Consider the following 22805-nt stretch of genomic DNA (forward strand, 5'->3'; position numbering starts at 1 on the left):
TGTGTATAGGTGTGTTGTGTGTCTGCAGTAAACGAAAGCTCATCAAGTCAGTAATCTACACCCAACTATTTAGAGAGAAAAAAAAGCAAAAGAACAAAAAGTGATTGAGCAAAAAAAGACGATCCAGGTGTCCAAGGAGTTGATAAGCCTAAGAGCGGTTAGCATAGTCATGGGTTGTGTGTTACGTAGTTGCGGACGCACCAAAGTCATATTGTTGTAGAGCAAGCCAAGTCCGAGGCCGATGTGGTTAGAAAGATCCTAGGTATGCATGGTCGCAGGAGGTACAGATTCCAGAAGAGGCTTTGGTGCAGACATAGCGCCAGTGAGGGTGTATCATCTGTCGAGTCAAGCCGGGTATATCATGGCCAGCGATATACTTTTAAGAACTCATCATACTCCACGTTTGTCCAGGGTCAAGAAAGAGGTTTACTTTCTCGGCGATGACCAGCAGAGGCTTGCATTGGTCGGCTCCATTCAGTCAGTGGCCAGATCGTAATTCCAGAAGCGGCTGCTTAAGGTTCCTTTGAGTTGATGAGCAAAGCATAACAGCTCAAGATTGTCCAGGCAGAATCCATAGTGGCAGTTTGGTGAAAAGGCCATGTTCAATATCCAGGGAATAACATTGTTTTTGATGAAGTCCATAAGGGGTATAAGTAATCCAGGGTGTATGTATGTAGGCCAGTAGTATAATCCAGGGGAAATCCATCCACTTCAGTCCAGGCTTGGACGAAGGGAAACCAGGTCAACGGAGACAAGAGATCCATGGCAAAGTAATCCATCGGCAGTATAGGTTGTTGTTTGAAGAGTGTGCATCATTAACAGCACTCGACAAAGAGTCCAGTCACTTAGCGGATGCTAAGAACAAATCCATGGCAAAAGAAGCATTAATCTTTTGTTTGGAACTGTCAAGATTGACAGAAGCAAAGGCAAGGTACCAGCAAGGTCAAAGACAACTGTCAAGGCTAAGATCCAGAGTCCAGGGTGAACGGTAGAAGTGTCGAGGTCCGGTCGTAGAAAGATGGCGATAGTATAGGTCCATTGGCAAGAAAAGCAGAACATCGCATAGGAAGAGAAAAAAAAAGCAGAAAAGTGTAAAGAAACGTGATGGGGACTACCTGTTGTGTGTCGGCAATGTGCAGACTTGTAAAGGCCTGGGCAAGAACAAAAACAAAGCAAAATCCTGTCCGGGAGTATGTGGCTAGAAATCCTTGGGCAAGAAAAAAAGAAAAACCACGGCAGTGAGTCGAGTTGTGATGGTTGTCCTAAGTTTCCAAGGGATTTGGAAGGCGAGTATAGTTGTTGGTAGCTGTGGGTGGGGTGGGTATATAGAGTGTATAGATGGTAGCAAGGTAAGAATCTCGTTGTCCACAAAAATGGTATGGTCGAGTAGAAGAGGGGTATCCAGAGTTAGGAAAGGAAGAAGAAGAAAGAGGAGAGGAAAGGGGGGATCAGCGGGTTTTTAGAAGCCCAAAAAATAACCGTGCTTTTTTTTCAGGAGGAGGGTTGAGGGGTTTGTGGGATTATCCACGGCCAGCATGGCGTGTGCCAGACTCGCAGCATGCAGTTGCTGGCCTGCCTTGTTGGCACCATCGGTAGCCAGTCCTGGAGACTCGTCAAGTAGCGGTGATGGCGTCGAGAGACCCGGTTTGTGCGATGGGTACGACGGATGCGCCCGGAGTGGGGGAAGATCCCAGAGAGTTCTAGCGGTGTGAGACTAGTTCGGCGTCTCGAGTGCTTGGCGAAATGGGTTGAGTATCATGATTGGATACGACGCTGACGCTGACGCTGCAGGATGATGTCCAATTTGGACGATCGGCAGGTCCTCCGTCGCGTGTTGACGAGGATTGTATGGTGGAGGATAGTCCACGTCGGACGGTTACGGAACAGGGTGATTGCATCCTGAGCACCAGCTGGCGATGAGAAACGAGGCAGCGCCGGAGGTTGCAGCTGTCAAGAGGGAATCGTTGGATGAGAAGCCACGGGGGAAGAAGGGAAGAGGTGATGGGACCAGGGGCGCCGCGCATGATGCAGCGTCGCGAGTAACAGGGTGAAACGAGGCAGATTGGATTGTAACAGTCTATCTAGGAAGTCTAATTTCCTACGGAGAAGAAGGGAATGATCATTCCGTGGATCCAGCGTTGCGGGCCGGGGCGAACCCATCTTGACCCACGTTGGGCATCATTGCAGATGATTCGGGTACCCAACCCGCTAGCCCTGACCCTCAAGGTGCATCTCTGGCGAGCTGTGAATGGCCGTTTGAGGACTTGAGAACCCTCAAGCCTGCACAGTCTCCAATATACTCCCGAAGATGGGAATATTGTCTTGCATTTCCTGGGGACATTCGAGTTAGCCACAATTGAACTCTCTCGAAAGCACAAAATAGTTGCAGAAAAAGAAGCAAAACAATGGATATCAGATAAAGGTGAAAGATGGATCAAGTTTTTCGTTCAGCAATCCGAAGATCTCAGGTGAACTATGCTTTTGGTAGATTGGTTCATCATCCAAAGGGAAAAAAAAAAAGAGGGCAAGGGTAGTCGAGTCCAATGGACTTGGACTGGGAGGTCCGCGCACCGAACAAAGCACGAAAAGAAAGGGCGGCTTACCTGTAACCTGCAACCTGTGGACCCAGGGTGAGTTGGTGAGTTGCGAACAGACCAGGATCAGATCCAAGAATAGGAGACAACTGGAATTCTGTCAGACGGCATGGTTAGTGGCCACCTGGTTGAGACTTTTGCATCACATCTCAAGGGCAGCTCTCTGAATGGCTGGTGAAGGGAGAAGGAGGAAGGAAAATTGGAATTCCCGCAATTTTGTGCGGAAGGTCACGTGATATATATTTTGCATGCTTTGCACTGCTCTGTGATCCTCAGGCCACCAGGCCTCCACTGTGGACACCTCCACAACGGTGGCAGCTTCCATGGTTCGTTCCTTAGCTCAAAACAAACTACATACTCTACTCGATTCGGTCCATATCCCTCTGAGATGAATTGGACGGGAGGGCAACTACGTCGACATTCTGCTCGCCAGGGCATTCTGTCCAAGACTCAGAAGCAGAACTTTGCCGAGTCGCGGCAGCAAGCCAGCAACAGAGTGCCTCGCCAACCCTCGACCTTTGGCGGGGTTCCAGACCCGGATTATGGCGATGATGATAGGCTGGGTGATGAGGCGGCCTGCAGGGATGGGCAGACGATGGAGGAAGAAGCGCAAAACCAGTCAGTCGTACTGTCAACTGCTCATCACCGTTGGCTGCGGCCTGCCCTCTGCACAAATTCCTCCTCATCCGTCAGACTTTCTTATCCTCGGGTCGTTGCACTGACCCTGAACCCTTCACGGGTTTCCAGCACTACATCCCCGCGTCTGTCTCTATTGGCCGGGTCTATTCCCGCTGACAGCGCTGGACATTTGGATACCTTGAAGCGTCGACTCCTCCAAGACCCCGACTGGGCAGCAGTCGCCGCAACACGTCCGCTTGAGGTCACATTCGCCTCAGCTCAAGAGGCGGAGCACTTTGGAAAGCGACGCAGGTTAACAGAAACAGATCGAAAGCGTTTGTCAGCTACTCATGGGAATCAAACGACACTTGCATTTCCCAAGTCCCTTTACTGGAGAGAGAATGAGAATGCCTTGGACCAAATTCAAATCAGAATCACCGGCCAGCCTGGCAGCCAACACTTACAACATGGTCAAGGTCTACGGACACCTCCGGACAGACACGCCAGTCGTGACCTCTCACAGAGCCCAGAACTACCCAGGCCCAGACTCTCAGCTAATGCTCGATACAGCACACACCTGAGGTCGGACCCCTCCACCCCCGGGGCCCGTCCTTCTATAATGCCACCCATCCCGCACAGGTCACACTTCACGGTCGAAGGTCAAGTACTCCAAGAACAAATGGCCCGCGGCCTGCACCTTCAATCACCACAACGGCACCAGCGTGAACCTTCTTGTAGTCCCACGGAACCACTACCTGCTTCGCCCACTCTCGTCGCTACTGACTCTTTATCAACCAACGGGACCGGAACCCAAAGCTGGCTTCCGCAACCCACCCCGCGCACGTTCCCAAGTAGTCCCCTCATGCCTCGTGCTGGAGCTGTTAACATCCCCGCAATGGCATCTCATGTACCCTACCAAAGTCAAGATTCGTCCGATCCATTCGCTCGTCGCCCCGAGGGAAGTAATCCCATCGTACCTGTGAGGATATTCGGGCAGTTTGTTCGAAGGCGCAGCACTGGCGAGGCAGATTGACCATGAGCCGCAATATGGTATTTGCCTTGAAGGTGTCAGCTTTGCAGGATTGTTCTCTGTCCCCAAATTACTAATCCTACATCACATTTATATACTAACTTCTCATTGTATATCTACACCAAGAACTAATGGATCATTTCTACTACGTCGCTGCATATGTAAAATTTCTCGATAAGCGACTGGAACCAGGGCCTGAAGAGAATCTCCATATTCTTTTGAAGTCTTCTGATTTCTCTACGTAGTCCGCCAAGGTAATCTCCAACCCAGTGCTGATAGGTACTTACCTAGTGTAACTAGTGGGGGAACTGCTGACGGATTTTGATGCCTTCCCTAGTTGATCGGCAAGAAGGTCTTCACTTTGCTCTTGTTGATTTGGAGAATAGTTAGTAAAGGAGGGGGTGCGCAGTAGCGGTCTGATTAAAATAGACAGGTCGAGGCACGATAGAGATAAGCTGTCAGTGAGGAGGAATAGGGAAGCATGCAAAACACCACCAAGATGGGCCGGCAAGAAGCCATACAGCACCCACCCAAGTGCGAGCGTTGTGAACCCGGCAATGAATACTGAATAGGCCAATTAGAACCAGAGAAAGCGGCCGGCAAAAGATGTAGTAAACGAATTGAATTGATTGTGAAGGAAATACTGTCAAGAATGTGTGTAGATTGTATGTAAACCTAAAAGAATGTGTGTGTGTGTATAGTTTTCCCTTTCCTCCCATCTTCATGAAGCCATTCGCAACAACTCTGTCTGCGCTACCTTGCTCTACCACCTAGTCTTGCACCTACACTGTGAATTTTAGTAGACTATCACGAATCAATAAGATAATTCTAAGATTATTATTACCTAATGGCAGAGATGTATTATATTGGACACCATCTAGGTAGCAGCTTTGGGAGATAGGCTTTGAGGGTGTGATACATAGAATAGAGAGATTGTTTGGCGGGTAGATGATATCATGTAATTAGTAGGTCCAATTAGATGAAGACTTCCAAAATGAAAAACCACTGTACTGTTAATACTGTATATAAGTATAGATCATAATCAATGTGAGACTTTAGATAGTTACTCATGCTGCCTTGACTAAGGCTGGATTCGAACACAACATTATTCTGTTTAACTGTAATGCGTGTTACAATTTATGCTTTCACTTGAACTTTGAAAATATATATATATATTGATCAATATAAATTTGAGTATCAAAAGCACAGCCATCTAAAATCACAAATGAACAACCAAGCAAAAGAAAAATGACAACGTAATTTCATATTCCACCTTCCAAGTTCCTACCAACTCTACCTGTCCTCGTCACCAATTTAGCCCTCCAGCTCGAATGTAGATCCATCCCAGCCATATTTGTTACCCAATCTCCAACCTATCCTCCTCCAAATCGCTAGGGGATGAGTATTGTCCGGGTGTGGAGCGTGAAAACTGATTGAACGAGTCCCCAAATTCGCTGGTGGTGTGAAATGCCAGGCCGAGCCCCCGTCTTTGTGAATTTCGAAGTTCAATCTGCCCATTGCCTGTTTAAATCTTACCCAAGACAATTCTCTCCTTGGAACATGGCCTGGTATGTGGAACAACACAGTGAAGACCTCAAAGTCTTCCTCGTTCACTTTGATCTTGAGTGGTTCCGGAGCTGCCTGCTGTCCTGGTCCTCCTTCTAGTGCTGCTCGCGATGGATCAGCGACGCCATGCGTTTTTGTTTTAGGTTTCTTCGCTAGAGGACCTGGTTCCACGTCCTTTGCCAAATCCGTCGTGTCCCAGCCGCGCTTAGTTTTACTTGGTGCTGGCTCTTCCTCGACCCAGTCGGGCGTGCGCTCAAGTGAGCCTGCCGGAGGAGGTCGCAACGGTCCTCTGGCATTATTCGGCACTTGGTCGACCACCGGCTGAAGAAGCGAGTCGACCTTCAGCCAGAAGTTGTCCAGCTCCCGTTCGGATGCCTGCCTCTGTTGGGTGTATTTCTGAGTGGGGTTACCGCCAGGCCAAATGGTGGAGGATGCACTGGCGTAGAAGAACTTCCCAAGCTGGTCCAAAGGTTCGCCCTCCAAAGATCTCTTGAATTTCTTTTTGAGAGCTCTGGTTTCTTGCAAAGGATCTTCGTCCTGCTTTTGTTTCTCCCTTGCGTTGGGCTCAAAAGTTGCCGCCCACGGATGGAAGTTACAAATTTGGGTGAAGCAACTTGCGAGAAGAGACATGTCCGAAACGCGTTGCATCATAAAGCCAGAGATCATTTTTGCCTCTTTTGGGTTGTTCTCCATGTGTCGTTCAAGTTCATCGGCAATCACTGTGGTCGTAATTCTTTGCTGCAGGGTCGGTATGTTACCTCGATAGACCAACAGGCGCAGCAGAGTCCTGCAGTCGTCAAAACTTGGGTCCTCAATCCCACCGTTTTCCCGTGGTCGAATCTTTTCGTCTTTGGGAGGATTAAAAAACTTTTTCCGTATTCTGGGGCAAGTTTGCACACGGATCGCCAAGTAACTGGTGACTTTCGCCATGAAATGATCAAGCTTGAGCCACAAGTTGGTAAATGACTCCTCTAGTACTTTTGGCAGGTCCTTTTTGAGATCGATGCCCGCCTGATGCTGTCTGAGGAGGGCTTGTAGAGCCTCGAGGGATTCACAAATCTCGTGCCAGAATACAACTCCATAAAAGGCATCCCTCAGTAACGACCGAATCACCGAGTCCCAAAATTCAGGCGTCTTCAACTTGGAGCTAGGTTTGAGATCATTAAGGCTCTGCGGTTCTTGTTTCTCGCTCGCGAGAGTTTGCTCGGGCCTGTGCTCTGCGTATTCTGCTAACTTGCTCGCAAAGTACTTCGGGCTCTCTCTGAGCAGTCGCACTTCATAGTCAGCAAGGGACTTTCTTGCTTGGATCAAGTCCACGAGTTGGTCGATGTCCAAATAGCCAGGTCGGGAATAAGGGGCAAGAGCAATCCTTTCGGCTATTCTAGTCTCTACCCATTGGGGTCCCGGCTTTTTGATGGATTTAGCAAGCTTAAGCTCAGCCGCAGCATTAGCTTTATCCCAATCGTTTCGGTTATCGGGCAGAATCGCAAGGCAACAGTCAACCAAAAACTGATAAATGCGCGCCTGGGCCTCCATGGTCATCAATCCATGATGCACAAACAAGCCTCGCTTTGTCTTAACCAGCCATGCTCCTGCCGGATTGTGAAAATTGAATATCTCGCCGTAATCCTGGGCAGAGTCTTTTCCTGTAAACATCATGCCATATTCTGACAAAATTGGCATTCTGATTACGCCGGCCCTTTCCCCTAAGTTCAATGCCTCTCTGTCCATGAAGTAGTATGCCGAAGGGCTGGCTTGGACTCGGCTTGTCAGAAAGGCCAGAAGGGTCCCCTTTTGGTTCAAATCCTCCAGGTTGATGTGTGGCCATTTGCAACTCTGTTCATTCGGGCGTTTTTCCTGCAAGATATCCTCGAAAGCCATGTTGTGCTTCTGATTCATTCCTGGCCAAGCTTTCAAGAGTACATTGTCGCGCGACTTTTTGTTCTTTGCGTTCCATGAATGGGTGATAAAGTTCTCATAGTGCTGCATAATGTCCTTCAATTGGTTGTAATTGTCGAAGATCAGCTTCGCTAGGTGCTGACGGCCATGCTCAGCTTCTTCGAGAGTCGGAAAGGACGAGGGCAGGATGCCGGGTTTCTGTATCCTGTCCACCAAAGGCGCAAGGTTGCCGGTCTTCATGAGATCCATGAATTCTTTCTCCACAGCCGCTAATTCCTGATCCCCAGCATCGCGTTGAAAACGTCCATCGTAGGATAGGACAGTGACCATGGAATCCATGTACCTTTTGAGCCAGGGCCAAAATCTGTTCCAAAAAGGCAGTTGCTCTTCGTCCACAGCGCCCACGATGCGTGCGAAAATAGGCAACCATTTGATAGCCAAAGCTCGAGGGAAAAGGCAAAAGGATTCGTGAAGAACACCGGTCCATACGTGAGCCCTTTTAGCAGTCTCGGGGTCCATTCTTTGCAGGGTGGCTATCCAAAGGGGAAGGCCCTCTTCGGCGAAAATCTCGGGAGTTATTCGCTCAACATTGCGAACAGCTTTCCATTCATGACCCCAGGCATCTATCCATGACTCACTCATTTTGTTGATTTTGCAGCTATAAAAGAGCTTCAAGAGGAAATTGTAGCGAGCAAGAAGATATTGAGTTCACAGAAAGTCAAAAAAAGAACGAATGGCTCAGAGATGTTTTGATTCCGTGAGATACGTAAATGTTGGTTTGTAGATCGAGTAGGCGCGGGTCGATATGGTCGGAAAAAGTCGGTCATTTCAAATCTATTTCCAAGGGAACCTCGTTCGAGGAGGTATCTTAAGTAACTCCAACTTCGAATGATCCAAAACTTAGCAGATTTTCCTTCAGTCGGGCGACTCCAACTTGAGGCCGCTTTTGTCCTTCTTTTGGCCGACCCAGGATAAATCTGCCGGGGTCTTGGAGTTTACTGCTTCTCATAGTTCTGGCATAAGGACCTCCAATTTCTATTTTGATCATCATTGAAAGAAAGCCGCGAAAATAAAACTCTGCTTCCGAATATGCCGCGGTACCAGATTAACCAAAGCCCATCAAAGAATGAACAGAATCTTGGTGGAGGCTGTGGGTCACTCAAATAGATATCAACGTAAAGGAAAGTCTTGGATCAATCGACCGAGAGCCATTCATGAGGATCAGGTCAATGGTTGCCGGTGGGTTGTTACTATTCTTTCTAATCGCTGGTTTACGCTTCGAGATTGGTCATGTGGATCCGTCGCTCAGTCCTGTCTTTGTACGCATTTCCACGGCTGGCTAGGTTTTGTGAAAGTGGCAGAGATAGGGAAGAAAATAGATCAGATAATGTCATTTTTCATTGACTTGGAAACCTACCCCAGGTTATTCTTTGTCTATGCCATTCGAGAAGTCGAGGGGACCAGCAACTCGGATGAAAGACGTCTTTAAAGGCAAGTTGATGAATCCCCACGATTTGTGGCTTAGCTCGTCCGTGAGCCCGAGTTGCTACTCGCACATTTGTCCACTTGTTTCATGTCGGTCGCTCCTTACCATATGCTATTCAATGACTTCTTTGGCCCCAGAACAGCTTCTAAACATGGCCCATGGATCATGATAGCTATTCCCACTGTAGCTCCCCTGCTTCGACCTCAGTGGTGAAAGCAGGTAGATCAACTGAGGTTCCACAGAATGCAGGCCTTCCATTTCTTCGAGATTGAGGGATCCGTGAGCCACGGTGTGTTACTATCATCAAGGGACCCTTCTTTCACCAAACTTTCGCCTTCAAGACTCTTGCAAAGCCCGAGGGTGTCTGGTGTCTTTCACATTCTACTTGGCAACCAGTGAAACAAAGTGGCTTGATGGATGATTGATTCAATAGGGTATGAAGTCTAGAAACTCCGCGCCATCCTCATCAAGAAGACTGTTCTCTTTGGACGATTCGATGGGTCCCTGCAGCAGATCCCTAGATAGATCCAATTTTCCCCAGCGATTTTCCAGCAGTGCAATTGCCCTCAGGATATTTCTAATGTGCAGTTGGGAGTACAGCTCCAAGAGGAGATTCTTGACCAAAATCCTATCTTGCCCTACAGCCTCACATCTACGATACAGAATAATTGTCAGTTACAATCAAAAGATTTTGAAACCAGTGAGAAATTACTTACCCCGCGGTGTATATTGGCGTGGTCAATAGGATCCATGGGGAGAGCTTTGCGACCGGAAGTATAGAGCACACGGTATCCAAGATCTCCCTCACACATGCCTGGACCTCATTGCTGAAAGTAGGCAGATTTTGAACGCGCCTGTACAGATGTATCAGACTCGCATTCTGATATGCAGTGTTGCAAGCGCCAAATTGGCGTAGTGTGTCCATGTCAAGTGATAGATGGCCCGGTATTTTCAGCCCTATCGTCCTATCACGATGGATCATATCTTGGATGATTCGTTCAAGGTGACGGGCGTTGTCACCCTTTTCTCCACTGGTGCAATATTCAATACTGAGTTCCAAGTCATACTCCTCGGGTCCGCGATTCTGAGCCAACAGGCCAATTTGCATCAGCACAGGATTGAGATCGGATGAATACCCCGTGTAAGTGTCGAAAAAATAATCTTGCTCCATGTGTTCTTCCGCAACTCTATCGGCAGCCAACTCCGACAATCCTCCCACATCCGTGACTGCCGTCAAAGCTTGGATAGACAGAAACCACCTTGACCAAAGCCAGAAACTGTACTCGGAACGATCTAAATCTCGCTTTGACGCTATTTCTGCAAATATAGCGCCGGCGCCTTTGACGTGGACACGCCATGATGAATTCGCTCGCCCTGAATAGATCTCACAGTGACAGAGGGTTCTAATCGTATGGAGGAGTGGCTGAGTTGGATACTTTGGGACCTCGAGATCCCGACGGAGACAGCGTATACTAGTCGTGATCAAATGTGATATGAGGTCTTCCGGGATGTATTGATCAGGAAGAGCGTTTGTCAAGGTAGATCGATGCAGCGCTGAAAATGCCATCGTCGCGTAAAGTAACGAGTCGGATTGGTGGACCATGGGAAGAATGTCACGACATATCTGATCTCGAATGTATGAATGACTGGATATCATTGAAGCCTCGGTGATAAAATGGTGAAGAAGAAGCCTCGCTGTTGACGAGAGTTCAGGACGTGGTTGTTGGCAAGGGGATAAGGTCATCTCGCGAGATGCTTTGGACCCATGCTTGCCTAGCTCTGTACATGTAGAGCCAGGGGACCCTGAATAACTGCTCTTGTAATAAGGGCTAGCAACTTTGAGCCCTTCCTGTGAGGACTTCTTTTCTCTGGGCACACGGCCATTCCATTTCAGAACGACTTTGTATTCGCAGGTAGCTCCAGCCTTCAGGCATCGACCGCAGGTCGGTTTTCGCTCGTCACACTTCTGCCGGCGCCCCTTGCACCGTGCGCAGCCATGACAGGATCGCTTTACGGCTGAATTCATAGATGCATAAGAATAGGTCTAGCGCCCTGATACCCAAGTCCGTACCCCGCACTGGTTCGCGCCCTCAGTCGTCCCTGTGATTGAATGATTAGCGCGTTTGACGGAAGCGCCGAGTAAAATGATGTGAGAGACGTGTGAAGAATTGCGAGCTAACAGAGAACTCAAGAGTTAGACAAGATACAGTCTTTCTGGACTCCCGTGCTAAGCACCGAGGGAGCGATAACGGGCGTCCCTGCGTCTCCTCGACTTACCATATTGGGGATAGTGTTATCGTCTTTGTGTGGAGTCATTGTCGAATGTCATTGTGGGAGATTCATCGAATCTTATGCATTTAAGAGAATCTGGAAATTGAGATCGTGAATCTGAGCTTTGAACAATGAATTACACTATATAGATAGATGAGATTCCTATCGAATCCTATTCTATTTGATATACTCCCAGATGCAAGATGACGTGACATCACGTGCTGATAAACATTCCCCGGATGTCAACGACAAGCGCCCAGCCTCCTCCATCATCAATTAACCCAGAACTCAAGCACAGCCAAGATGCAATTCATCACGATATGGGCAGCCCTGGCCGCCGTGGCTCTCTCGGCTGCTGTGAATCCTCCTTCAACACCGGACGAAGACAACAACACAACCCAACTCCCACTAATCATCTGGCACGGACTAGGCGACGACTTTGAGCGCGACGGTATGAAAGAAGTCGCGCTACTGGCCGAATCAGTCAACCCAGGAACATACGTGCACATCATCAGACTAGCAGACACAGGCAGCGGCGATCGCCAAGCTACCTTCTTCGGCAACGTGACGGAGCAAATCGAAACGGTATGCCAACAACTTGCCGCCGAACCAATCCTCAGCTCTGCACCCGCCGTCAACGCCCTCGGCTTCTCGCAAGGAGGGCAATTCCTCCGCGGGTATATCGAGCGCTGCAATAACCCACCCGTCCGTAACCTGGTCACGTTCGGCAGCCAACACAACGGAATCTCCGAATTCCAATCCTGCTCGCTGGGCGACTGGCTATGTAACGGCGCCGAAACACTGCTCCGATCCGGTCGCTGGACGGACTTTGCACAGTCCCGCGTCGTACCGGCGCAATACTTCCGCGATCCAACCGAGCTAGACCTGTATCTGGAGAAGAGCAATTTCCTGGCTGATATCAACAACGAGCGCGAGTTGAAGAATGTCACGTACAAGAAACATTTGCAATCTTTGAACATGTTCGCCATGTTCATGTTTGATGAGGATACCGTTGCGGTTCCGAAGGAGAGCGCGCTTTTCGCCGAGGTCAATGCTACGGATGGTACGGTGACTCCGTTGCAGGAGCGGCAGATTTATAAGGAAGATTGGCTGGGTTTGAAGAAGTTGGATGAGCAGGGTAAACTGCATTTCAAGTCTGCTCCTGGTCAACACATGCAGTTGACAGACGTGCTGCTGAAGAAGACCTTCAAAGAGTATTTCGGCCCGATGCTGGAGGAAGGGGAGTCTACTTCGATTCCGAGACTTGTTGCTCAGCCGGGCTACTAAATGGTGTTACTTGATTAATGTTCATGGTTTTTCAGTGGTTTTATATGTATTATTCATTTTTAGCGAGTGACTTCAATTTCCGGTACTGCTCGACAAGATCATGATAATTTGCTTGGCGTTCTCCGAGTCTCTTTACTGTCATAACATGCTGTATTTATTTTCTTTGTACCGACCCAAAATACAAGATTAGGTCGCCTACAATTACCCATCGAGATCTGGAAAAGCCTGACATCTAACGTAACATACCACTCGCAGACATTAAACTCTAGCGCCGTCTATTTTGCACTGACCGACTTAATAGCTAGATACAGCACCCAAACACTAAAACATGAAGCAAATGGGCGGCCAAATGATACGAGGAAAGCATATGCAAAAGAAATAGAATAAAAAAGAAAACAAGATCGAGTAGTGCAGCGAAGACTGGGCTTGGGAACAAAGAAAATTGAGGGAAGAAGTGAAAGGAAGATATATCAAGTCCCGAGTAGAGTTTGACAAAGTCAGAGCGAGCACTGCAGGCTGGAGGGGGGGGATTGCGTGAATGATGAAAAGAAACGACGCGAAAGATTCACGCAACGGGAAGGCGAGTGGAAGAAACTATAACCATGTACAGAGCAGGCAAAAAAAGAAAAAAGGAAGGATCAAGACGAGGCAACCGGGCTAAGTCTGTACTTCCCGGAGTCAACTGTACAAGGGCGAGCAAGGTAAATAAATTGAAAGAAAGGAAACTAGTATGGAGGCCGGCCGAGGCCACCACCGCTGACTTGTCGCCTGCTCGAGTAACCTTCGGCAAGGGAGTTCTTTGATGTCGGCACCGCGGTGGATGGGCGGTCTCCATTGGTGAGAACGCTATCCTCGGGAGAGAGGAATCCATCGAGGAGTTTCCTCAGTTCATCCCGTTGGGTATTATCGAGAGGAGACTCAGAATCGTTGGACTCGGCATTGTAGAACCCATCAGAGAATCCATAAGCAAGATTATTGCTGGAGCGACTCTTATTACGATTCAGAGCCTTTCCATTTCGAAGGTTTTGAGATGACTCTGACTTTGTGGCACTCTTGATCGTCTGTCGAGAGTTATCTGGTGCCGTGGATGGGCGATCAGAGACCAAGGACCGCTGCGAGTCATTGGGGAAGCCGCCAGGAATAGACAATCCAGCGGGGATTGGGGGAACGGGCGGGATCTCGTAAGAGTCCGTCTGGCTCAGCGTTGAACCCTGGCCTTGATCGGTTGATGAAAGAGCCACAGACGATGCATTTGCGCGAGGGGTCTCGGTTCCGGTGTCTTCGGGTGTCTGTTGACCTTCCTCTTCCAGGGTCGACACTGCATCCGGTTCCATCTCCGAGACAGAATAAGCACCGCTGACCATGCTCTCGCTTCCAGAAGAAATGACGCTGATGTTCGATGCATCAACTTGACCACGTAGGGGGCTGCGTCGCCGAAGATTAGACTCGGTATTGACAGAGAGGACCCGGCGCAGCTCGGTGACGCGGACTGGAGATCCCCTGCCCGAACTCTGCTCCGGAGTATACGAGATGTCTGGAACACTTGTTGGGCGGTTCTTATCAATGGCTGAGCCAACGGGCGAGCCGTTCGTTATGCCGTTGAAATGGCTGTTACGAGTCATGGTGTTGCCACGGGAGCCGCTAATAGAGGCAGTCCTAATGCTCTCTTTCTCGATGGCAGCCAAGCACGACTCGCGAGACCACGAGGACAGCATTTGCTCCTTGACAGGCGATGGAAGTCCACTCTCTGGCTGCGATTGCTGTGCTGCCTGGGCATGGTTCAGAACCGGGAAGTTGAAACCACGAGCCGGGGAAGTTTGCGGGCTTTGTGGCGGGGATGAGATGGTCTGACGATACGCCTCATCGATGCCGTTGACCAAGCCGTCGACGTTTCGGAAGGGAGTGAGCGTGATTGACTGGTTTGAGTCGTCATCTAGGACCTTCTCGTCCACAGCAATGCCATCGAGGCAAGTTGGAGGCAACTTGATCTTAGAGAACCATTGCCCCTTAGTCTGCCGCTTTTCAATCTCGTTGCGGATCTCGACTCCAGCGTGGGTGGATTCGAGGTTAAACTTTTCCGCAAGAGCCAAAAGATATCCATGAACCAAGCTTCCAACGTTGACACGGGCCGCAAAGGATCCCAAGTCAACCGAGGTGAACAGATCTTCTTGCAACTTCAAGACCATGGGAAGTCCAAACTGGGCTGCATTCACACCAAGGTTTTCAACGAGACTTGCCAGAAGAAGGTGCAGAACAAGCACTTCGGACCCCACCCCAGGCTGGTCGAGAGCAGCATCATAGATATCCAGGTGCAACAGGCGAAGGAAACTGGTCTGCGCAGCCAAAGCCGCTTTCTCTCGTTGGTTTCCAGGAGCCGAGGTACTCCGTCTGCTAGACGTCTTCTCCAGTGCCTCAGGGTCGCGTTTCGATGCTGGCTTCACATATTTGGGGGTGTCCAGTCGGACCTTGAGGTCCTGCTTATTCGTTTCCAGTTGCAGCCAGGACAAGAAGGCGTCTGCATAAGCGTGACGAACCTCCTGATCAGAGTCCCGGAGAAGACCTTGCGTCCCTTCCCAGACGTGGATGCCAACCTGATTCCTCGCTTCTGAGCCCTTGATAGATGGCGGCACCCTGAGATTTGCCACAACGAGGATAGCCTTGACGGCTCTAAGCGCAGTCAACTTGGCAGCGGCGTGAGAGAATGTCTCGCCTTGCGTCTTCTCTCCGTTGATCTGTTCGTTTTCAGAGTTTGGCTGGGCCATCGAGACTGCTCGGGTTTCATGAACCGTGGCCAATGAAGATTGAGCAGCACTCTCGTAGTTAGGGGCGGGCTTGAAACGACGAAGAATAGCGCGCATCATGTCAGCGACTTGATCGCCATAGTAGTTGTGGGTCGCCAGGTTTCCAATGCACTGCTCCAGAAGGGAAAGAAGAGCACGTCTCCGGGGCGAGATGAACACCGCGCTATGGGCAGTTGGGTCCGCGTTCTTTTCAGCATCGCCGTTTGCACCGTCGGTAGGCGACAAAAGATCCGAAATGTACCGCATAAGGCCGAGCAAAATATCCATCACGCTTAGACCGATCATGTTGACCGGCGATTTCAAGAGCCAGTCCACAACCGATAGGATAGTGAACGAGGACTCCAACGCATCTTCCTTCGGGGGTGTATCGTGCAGGATGTCCATGGCGGTCATCAAAATCACAAAACGAACCTGAACTGGGCACCAAGTCGCGATGAGCTCGATCAGAGATGTTGCCCAATTCCCGTCTTGCTGGCTAATTCTACTAGACTGGTCACGAGTCGCAGTACGCGGGAATTTCTTATCGGCAATGAATCGCAAGATCACGGTCGCTGCTATGCGGATTTGGCCACGATTACTTCCTGAGACAACGATCTGCTCCAGACAGCGGAGAGCTAGCAGTCGCGCATCCATTTCCGCCTGCCGGTCCGCATCAGCAGTTGACTGCGCAGCCAATGCAGGGTCGCCTTCCGCCGTGTCAACCGTTGCGACGCTCAGCCGTCGAATCCGGGCTGCATCACGGTCAACACCATCGTCGGTCTCGCGAAGCTTTGCCTTCAGCGGGATGAGGACATCTTCATTCGGGGAATACAGATTCTCGAGGATAACCGGAAGAATAATGTTCAGCGAGGTCCCTCCGTCTGCGGCCAGACTCTCCGAACTGACAACGCCCTTGATTGCGCGAAGCCCGGCATTTCTCCACCGAATAGCGAGCGGGGGGCTGAGCTTGGCTGAAGAGTAGGATTGGGAGGATGGATCGGCGAAGCTGGCATACGTTCGAATAACTTCACGGTATTTGTTGGCGAGGGCTTGGTCTGCTGAGATGATCGCGATGTCCTGGTGGCGGCAGAATGTCTCAAAGGTCGTGATAGAATCCTCCACCATAGAGATGTCGTTGGATCGCAAGACGGTATCGATGACGGAGAGGACGTAGCGAGCGTAAATAGGCAATTCGCGAGGAACTTTTTCGATGAGCGCGGTCAAAATGTGAAGCGCAACCTGGACATTTCTATGAAGAGATGGAGTATGTTAGCCTCTTTCCTTTGGCTTTCACTACTCTCCAGTCTCTGTAGCTGCGACTGTCATTCTTTCTTCGCTTTACTTACCCCAACCGGCGCCTCCAGACATCCTTGGCCACCCTCTTTTCCAGAAAAGCGCCGACCTTGGTCAGCTTGCTGCGACGCGTGCTAGCATAGTATAGCAGGTACGAGAGTTCACTCGGATTGGGCTTGACCTCCGGCACGCCTTTTTGATATTTGGGGAAGCATTTCAGCGTCAAGACCTGATGACGTGGGCGACACGACTGGCGTACGGACTCCATAAAGGACAGAATTAGGCACCCCCGGAGGGAGGTCCGCAAAGGAGCGCGGGTGCGGGTTAAGCGACTGAGGCCAGAGTGATGTCAATAAGAAGCGAGAGTATCGTTCAGGGCGGCGAAAGGGCCATGGAGGAGGAGAGAATTGGCAATGGCGGAGGAGGTTCGGGGGGTCAAGCCAGCGTTGGACGGGAACGGGGCAGTCTGATGAGGTAGTTGGCGGCCGATGACCAGGGGGGTGGGGCTCATCCCAAGTACCTGAAAAAAAGGTATGATGGGAAATAACACCGCTAATAAACGAGACAGAAAGAATTCCCGGTGGAATCTCCAGAGATTTTCTGAAGAGGAATTAAAGAGGACCCTTTTTTTGTGTGTGGAAGACGGAACAAAAAAAAAAGAAAGAAGGTTGGGGGAGCTCGGAGCACTTGGAGACGGTGACAGCGGTTAACGATGTTTCTTTACTTTACTTTTTCTACTTGCATTTATTAACCCTACATGGGAGAAACTCTCCGCTAGACTGGAAAATAAGACGTGGAACTAGACTGTCATTGGTCTTTTGAGTTGGTCAATTGCCTCGGGGCCCGGCCACATGGTGGACGCATGCGGCGGAATCGCATTCCAGCGAGTTTCGCCATCACGAGTTGTATCGTGTACCTTGTGTTTTCCCAACAAGACGCTTGGTCCTTCGTAACCCCGCAAAGGGTATCGCAGGGGCGAACCAGTGCATGGATATGTCGAGTCTAATCTCTGTGGGATCCCGCGGGGGTTCCCTGGGCTCGAGCCAGGTTTGGTTCCTGTCCTGTTGCGGTTCGATCGACAAAACTCCCCCCGGCCGATCGGCCTGATACCTCGGTCACACATGAAGTCATCTCACCCCGCCATGAACCCTATGAGCTCGTCGAAGGTGAATTACCGAATTGAGGGACGGTATTTCGCTGGTTGTTCGGTATGGAACGGTGTCGATCCCTGCAGCAAAGCTTCCTTGGAGGCTGCCCTATCGAATGGCATGGCCGGAGGATGAAGATGCGCTCGGGAAAGTAGAACGCGCCCACACAACCATTTATCAAGTATGAGTTCCGTTCGCTCCTTCCGGTTTGTCCTCGGACTCGACACCGTTCGGCTGGTTTTCGACAGGCAAATTACCCGCCAAGCTCTCGATGACGTGAGGCAGGATGATGTCGCGGCGGAATCGGTCTTCCTGGAGCAATCGCAGGGCGCGCAAGGTCGGGCCGGGGTGAGTGAGGAACTGCGCGTATTCCGGGGTCTTCCAGTAGGAGTAGAGGTAGGCTAGATAGGCTGCGAAAGCCTGAGCATCCGGAGCGGAGGTAGGCTCGTCCTCGTCATCGCCTTGTGCGACCCCCAAGAGGTTCGGGTAGGTGACGGCAAGGTAGGAAAGATAGTACGGGTTGGCAAGGGAGGAGACGAACTCCAGCTCGAGGGTGAAGCGAAGGTTCGTGGGCGTGGCAGGAGGGGGTTGCGACGCGGGCTCCATGGTGAGAATTGGCGAAGGAAAGTTTGGAGGGTGAAGAGGAGGTCAAAAGGTGAAATGCAAGAAGCCGTGCTCAACTCGAGTTTCAACCTCAGGCGCCAACGGAAATGCCAAGCCTCGCAATAATCCCCGAGATGCTGCTCCACCCTTTTTCCAGTGATGATTCTTGTCGATCATTTGAGGTGAAACCGAAACAGGGGCTATCAGATTATCTGATCTCGGTCACTGTCTATGCTTGGAATTTTCCAATGTGCGAAAGACTGGAGCCATGGAATTTGGGACTTGGGTAGATTGGACTCGCCGTGCTAAGCAGGAGTATACTCAACTATATATTCCGACCGACCGACTTCCGCCTGCGACCTCACCCAAACCAAGCATTCATGCAAGAATATGGAACAAGGCCAAGATGATATGCTGGGGCGTGCCATGGCTCTAAGTATCTTCTAAAACTGATAATTCAATTTCGTCACGAGGCATTGGCATTGATTGCAAAGTTGATTCCATGGATGTAGATCAGTACGACCTACTCGTCTAGGTATCTCACGACTACAGACCAAACTAAGTACGAGTCAATGCGGGAAGAATGCATCTTCGAAAGAGCACAACCTTAAAGTTCTTCCTGCAGGAAGAAAGAGGATTGGAAAGATATTCACATTATCTGATCCACTCGCATATAGGCTTGTAGTCTTTCTCATGCACAAGCTCTACATCTCGAGATTGTCAAACACCAATACCTGGTGCTGCGTCGCAGAACTTTCATGAACTGAGTAAGCAAAGGAGTAAAGTAAAATGAATTGCACGTGGGTAGCCCAATTCATTCTCAATCTACTGGAAACCGTATACCTTTCTCTATGTTATGGTCTTGCGCGACATGGTTATCCAGAGATAGGGGTCTTTACTCAGGATTAGCCGGGCAAGGGGCTAGTTAAGGGTCAAGAACACAACCCTGGATGGGACATGTCACACAATAATGAAAGGACAAGCATTAGTGGCTACAAAGCTTGACTGGGGACGGCTATAATTCCCCATCAAGTCTCTTGAGAGTAACTCTTTCTGACGATCTCGCAGAGTGGTGAAGCTAACGGAAAAGCCCTTAACAGCACCAATCAAACCGGCCCGCGCCAGACTACATTCACTTCTTCACCCCACGATATTTGCTGAGAAATTGAGGACCATACAAGCCACAACCCTTATTTCATCTTGAATTAACTGGTCAGGCAGTTTCCCCCGCAAATATTGACTCCAGCCGGCCCAGCCGAACCGGGCCAACCCCGGACTTCGGAGAAAGTCAACCAGTATTCACCTCCAGGACTCGATCAACCGAGGGTCTCCCCACTCAAAACTCCAGGATAGCTCCCCACAAATGCTGTGGATATCCGCTTGTCCGTTGAGAAAGAGAGAGGGGGGGGAAGCTCTCTGACCCCTTCGCCCAATATCCGGGGAAATCTACCGGGACAATTCTGGGGTCTCCACGCTTGGTTGAAACTATACACTGCATGCGCGGATTTGATTTCATCCAAGCGGGGAATGGAGCCCGTTCACCTCAAATGCGGAGAGGTTGGATGGGTATAAATACCCTTACGGATCGGCGCAATTGAACAGGCAGACCGTGAGAAAGTACCCTCATCCAGCTCATCATCTCGCAATGCGGACTCCTTCGACCCCTCGGGCCTTGGCATTGGCAGTCATTGCCTCTACTGCCTCTGCAGCGGCTGCGTCTCTCAAGGATGTTTGCACTGTCGAGTATGCCAAGTCAAAGTTGCCTGCCTCTGATTTCATCCAGGGTATCACCCTTGACCCTTCGTCCGTCACCACGAACATCGTGTACAATGCCTCCACCAGCGCCGACAGCACCTTTTACCCGGCGGCGACCTTTTCGTACTGCAACTTGACCCTGGCATACTCCCACGACGGCCGTGCAGGTGACCAAGTCCTCGTCCAATACTGGCTACCCGACCCCGCCAAGTTCGAGAATCGGTACCTGTCAACCGGTGGCGGAGGTTATGCTATCTACTCTGGATCCCAGTCTCTACCCGGTGGTGTCATGTACGGTGCTGTGGCTGGCGCTACCGATGGTGGCTTTGGAAGCTTCTCGACCAACGTCGATGCAGTCATGCTCCTAGCCAATGGCACTCTTAACTATGAATCACTGTACATGTTCGGGTACAAGGCTCACTGGGAGCTTAGCAAGATCGGAAAGCAGTTCACCCGGAACTTATACAACATGGCCGAGAAAACCAAGCTCTATTCGTACTACCAGGGCTGCTCCGAAGGTGGTCGTGAAGGCTGGAGCCAGATCCAGCGCTATGGCGATGAATGGGACGGTGCGGCGATTGGTGCCCCTGCTTTCCGCTGGTCCTTCCAGCAGACCCAGCACCTGTACTCGAATATCGTCACTCAGACTCTGGGATACTACCCGCCTACCTGTGAGATGGAGAAGATTGTCAACGAGACCATTTCTGCTTGCGACTCCCTGGACGGCCTGAAGGATGGTGTGGTCTCACGCTCTGATCTTTGCCAGCTGCACTTTGATCTCTCCACCTTGGTTGGAAAGCCATACTACTGTCCCGCCGCCGCTGCCTCGAGCTCAGCCCATGGCCCCTCGTCCGCCGCGACTCCCGTCCAGAACGGTACCATTTCCAAAGAGGCTGTGGAGGTCGCCAAGGAAGTGATCCGAGGACTACGCGACTCGCAAGGCCGCCAGGTCTACCTCTCCTACCAGACCGCAGCAACCTTTGCGGACGTCACCACCCAGTACAACTCCACCACTGATAAATGGGAGCTCTCGGTCGACGGACTCGGCGCCGAATTCATCGCCCTGTTGCTCAACAAGAACGGCACAGATCTCTCCAACCTCAACGGCGTGACATACGACACCCTGAAGGAGTGGATGATCGTCGGCATGCAGGAATACGCCTCCACTCTGCAAACCAACTGGCCCGACCTGACCCCCTTCCACAACGCCGGCGGCAAGGTGATTCACTTCCACGGCGAGGCAGACAACAGCATCCCCACCGCGTCCTCCGTGCGATACTGGGAGTCCGTCCGAAGCATCATGTACCCCAGCCTATCCTACAAGGACGGCGCCGATGCCCTGAAGGACTGGTACCAGCTGTACCTCGTTCCCGGTGCCGCTCACTGCTCGACCAACACGCTCCAGCCCAACGGACCTTTCCCGCAGACGAACCTGCAGGTCCTGATCAACTGGGTTGAGAAGGATGTCAAGCCCGTGACTCTGAATGCCACCGTGCTGCAGGGTGAGAATGTGGGTCAGAACCGACAGATTTGCGCCTGGCCTCTGCGTCCTCTTTGGAAGAATGGCAAGATGGAGTGTGAGTATGATCAGAAGTCGATTGATACTTGGCACTATGATTTCGATGGTGTGCCGCTGCCTGTTTACTAAGCGGGTAGCACGGTGCCATAACTAGTTAGTTAAGGAAGTTGTGTATGGAGAGCGACAAGCCAATGAGGGAGGCTCGAAGTTTTGAAGCGCAAATTATTGCAGATGTGGATTAGTGTAGACATTTGTATCTAATTGAATCTAATATCAATTGTGTAATCATTCCCTCGTCTCCTCGTCTGGTTGAACTCCATAGGTCATAACAAAACTCAAAAAGTCATCGAACGAAATGCGTATCAGAAAATGAAATGGACAGAATGATTACGATACTTTGCGATGATGTCCAAATTTCCGCCTGTGGCTGAAATTCATTAGTTATGTATTGGAGATGGCAACTCTGAAGCGATCAGACTCTGAGGGTCAGATCTGGGGATCAAAGACCAATCCTGCGGGTTCACTATAAATAGGCCCAGCGGTTGAATACACAGTCGTATGTGAAACCTGTCCAAACAAATGTCCAGTATCATGGGCCGATAGCATTGAACAAGGCCCATAGCTAAGCTAATTTTCCCAATCCTATCAACTACCAGTAAGCACCTATCTATTCTACCTACATACGTTGCGAAAGTATCCGAATGGTTCAAGAATACTGGGTCGCCTGGGACCAGCAGTGGGTCTGTTCTAAATTTTGCCATGCGTTCCGCGGAAGAAGCTGGAAAGACGTGAGAACCCCAAACGACTGCCGGGCCGTGATAAAATCAATAGATTGGATGGAATGTGCAGGTTTGTCAATCAATAATCCAAAGTCAAATTGATCAGATAGGTCACTAGCCTGGGAATTTGAACTAGCAAGGTCTCGAGCATTGGAAAATGTTCGACATCACATTTAG

The 22805-nt window shown here is 50.3% G+C and overlaps 6 protein-coding genes across 6 annotated transcripts; 3 read left to right on the forward strand and 3 right to left on the reverse strand.

The window, feature by feature from the left end:
• Positions 1 to 2982: 2982 nt before the first annotated feature.
• On the forward strand, positions 2983 to 4245 carry N7496_004587 (uncharacterized protein; the record flags this gene model as incomplete). The annotated part of the gene is made up of 1 exon (XM_056697516.1): positions 2983 to 4245. The coding sequence occupies one exon, from the start codon at positions 2983 to 2985 to the stop codon at positions 4243 to 4245; it is 1263 nt and encodes a 420-aa protein (XP_056556041.1).
• Positions 4246 to 5556: 1311 nt separating this feature from the next.
• Positions 5557 to 7993, reverse strand: N7496_004588 (uncharacterized protein; the record flags this gene model as incomplete). The annotated part of the gene is made up of 1 exon (XM_056697517.1): positions 5557 to 7993. A coding segment is annotated over one exon (2437 nt), but the record flags the coding sequence as incomplete, so codon positions are not given.
• A 3774-nt stretch (positions 7994 to 11767) lies between these two features.
• On the forward strand, positions 11768 to 12751 carry N7496_004589 (palmitoyl-protein thioesterase family protein; the record flags this gene model as incomplete). The annotated part of the gene is made up of 1 exon (XM_056697518.1): positions 11768 to 12751. The coding sequence occupies one exon, from the start codon at positions 11768 to 11770 to the stop codon at positions 12749 to 12751; it is 984 nt and encodes a 327-aa protein (XP_056556043.1).
• A 725-nt stretch (positions 12752 to 13476) lies between these two features.
• N7496_004590 (uncharacterized protein) lies at positions 13477 to 17092 on the reverse strand (the record flags this gene model as incomplete). The annotated part of the gene is made up of 2 exons (XM_056697519.1): positions 13477 to 16780; positions 16878 to 17092. The coding sequence occupies 2 exons, from the start codon at positions 17090 to 17092 to the stop codon at positions 13477 to 13479; spliced, it is 3519 nt and encodes a 1172-aa protein (XP_056556044.1).
• Positions 17093 to 18149: 1057 nt separating this feature from the next.
• Positions 18150 to 18578, reverse strand: N7496_004591 (mediator of RNA polymerase II transcription subunit 31; the record flags this gene model as incomplete). The annotated part of the gene is made up of 1 exon (XM_056697520.1): positions 18150 to 18578. One exon carries the CDS (start codon positions 18576 to 18578, stop codon positions 18150 to 18152), a length of 429 nt encoding a protein of 142 aa, XP_056556045.1.
• Positions 18579 to 20220: 1642 nt separating this feature from the next.
• On the forward strand, positions 20221 to 21978 carry N7496_004592 (putative tannase; the record flags this gene model as incomplete). The annotated part of the gene is made up of 1 exon (XM_056697521.1): positions 20221 to 21978. One exon carries the CDS (start codon positions 20221 to 20223, stop codon positions 21976 to 21978), a length of 1758 nt encoding a protein of 585 aa, XP_056556046.1.
• Positions 21979 to 22805: the final 827 nt, after the last annotated feature.

Source organism: Penicillium cataractarum, assembly GCF_028827025.1.
Source record: "Penicillium cataractarum strain IBT 29864 chromosome Unknown utg000004l, whole genome shotgun sequence".
Lineage (NCBI taxonomy): Eukaryota > Fungi > Ascomycota > Eurotiomycetes > Eurotiales > Aspergillaceae > Penicillium > Penicillium cataractarum.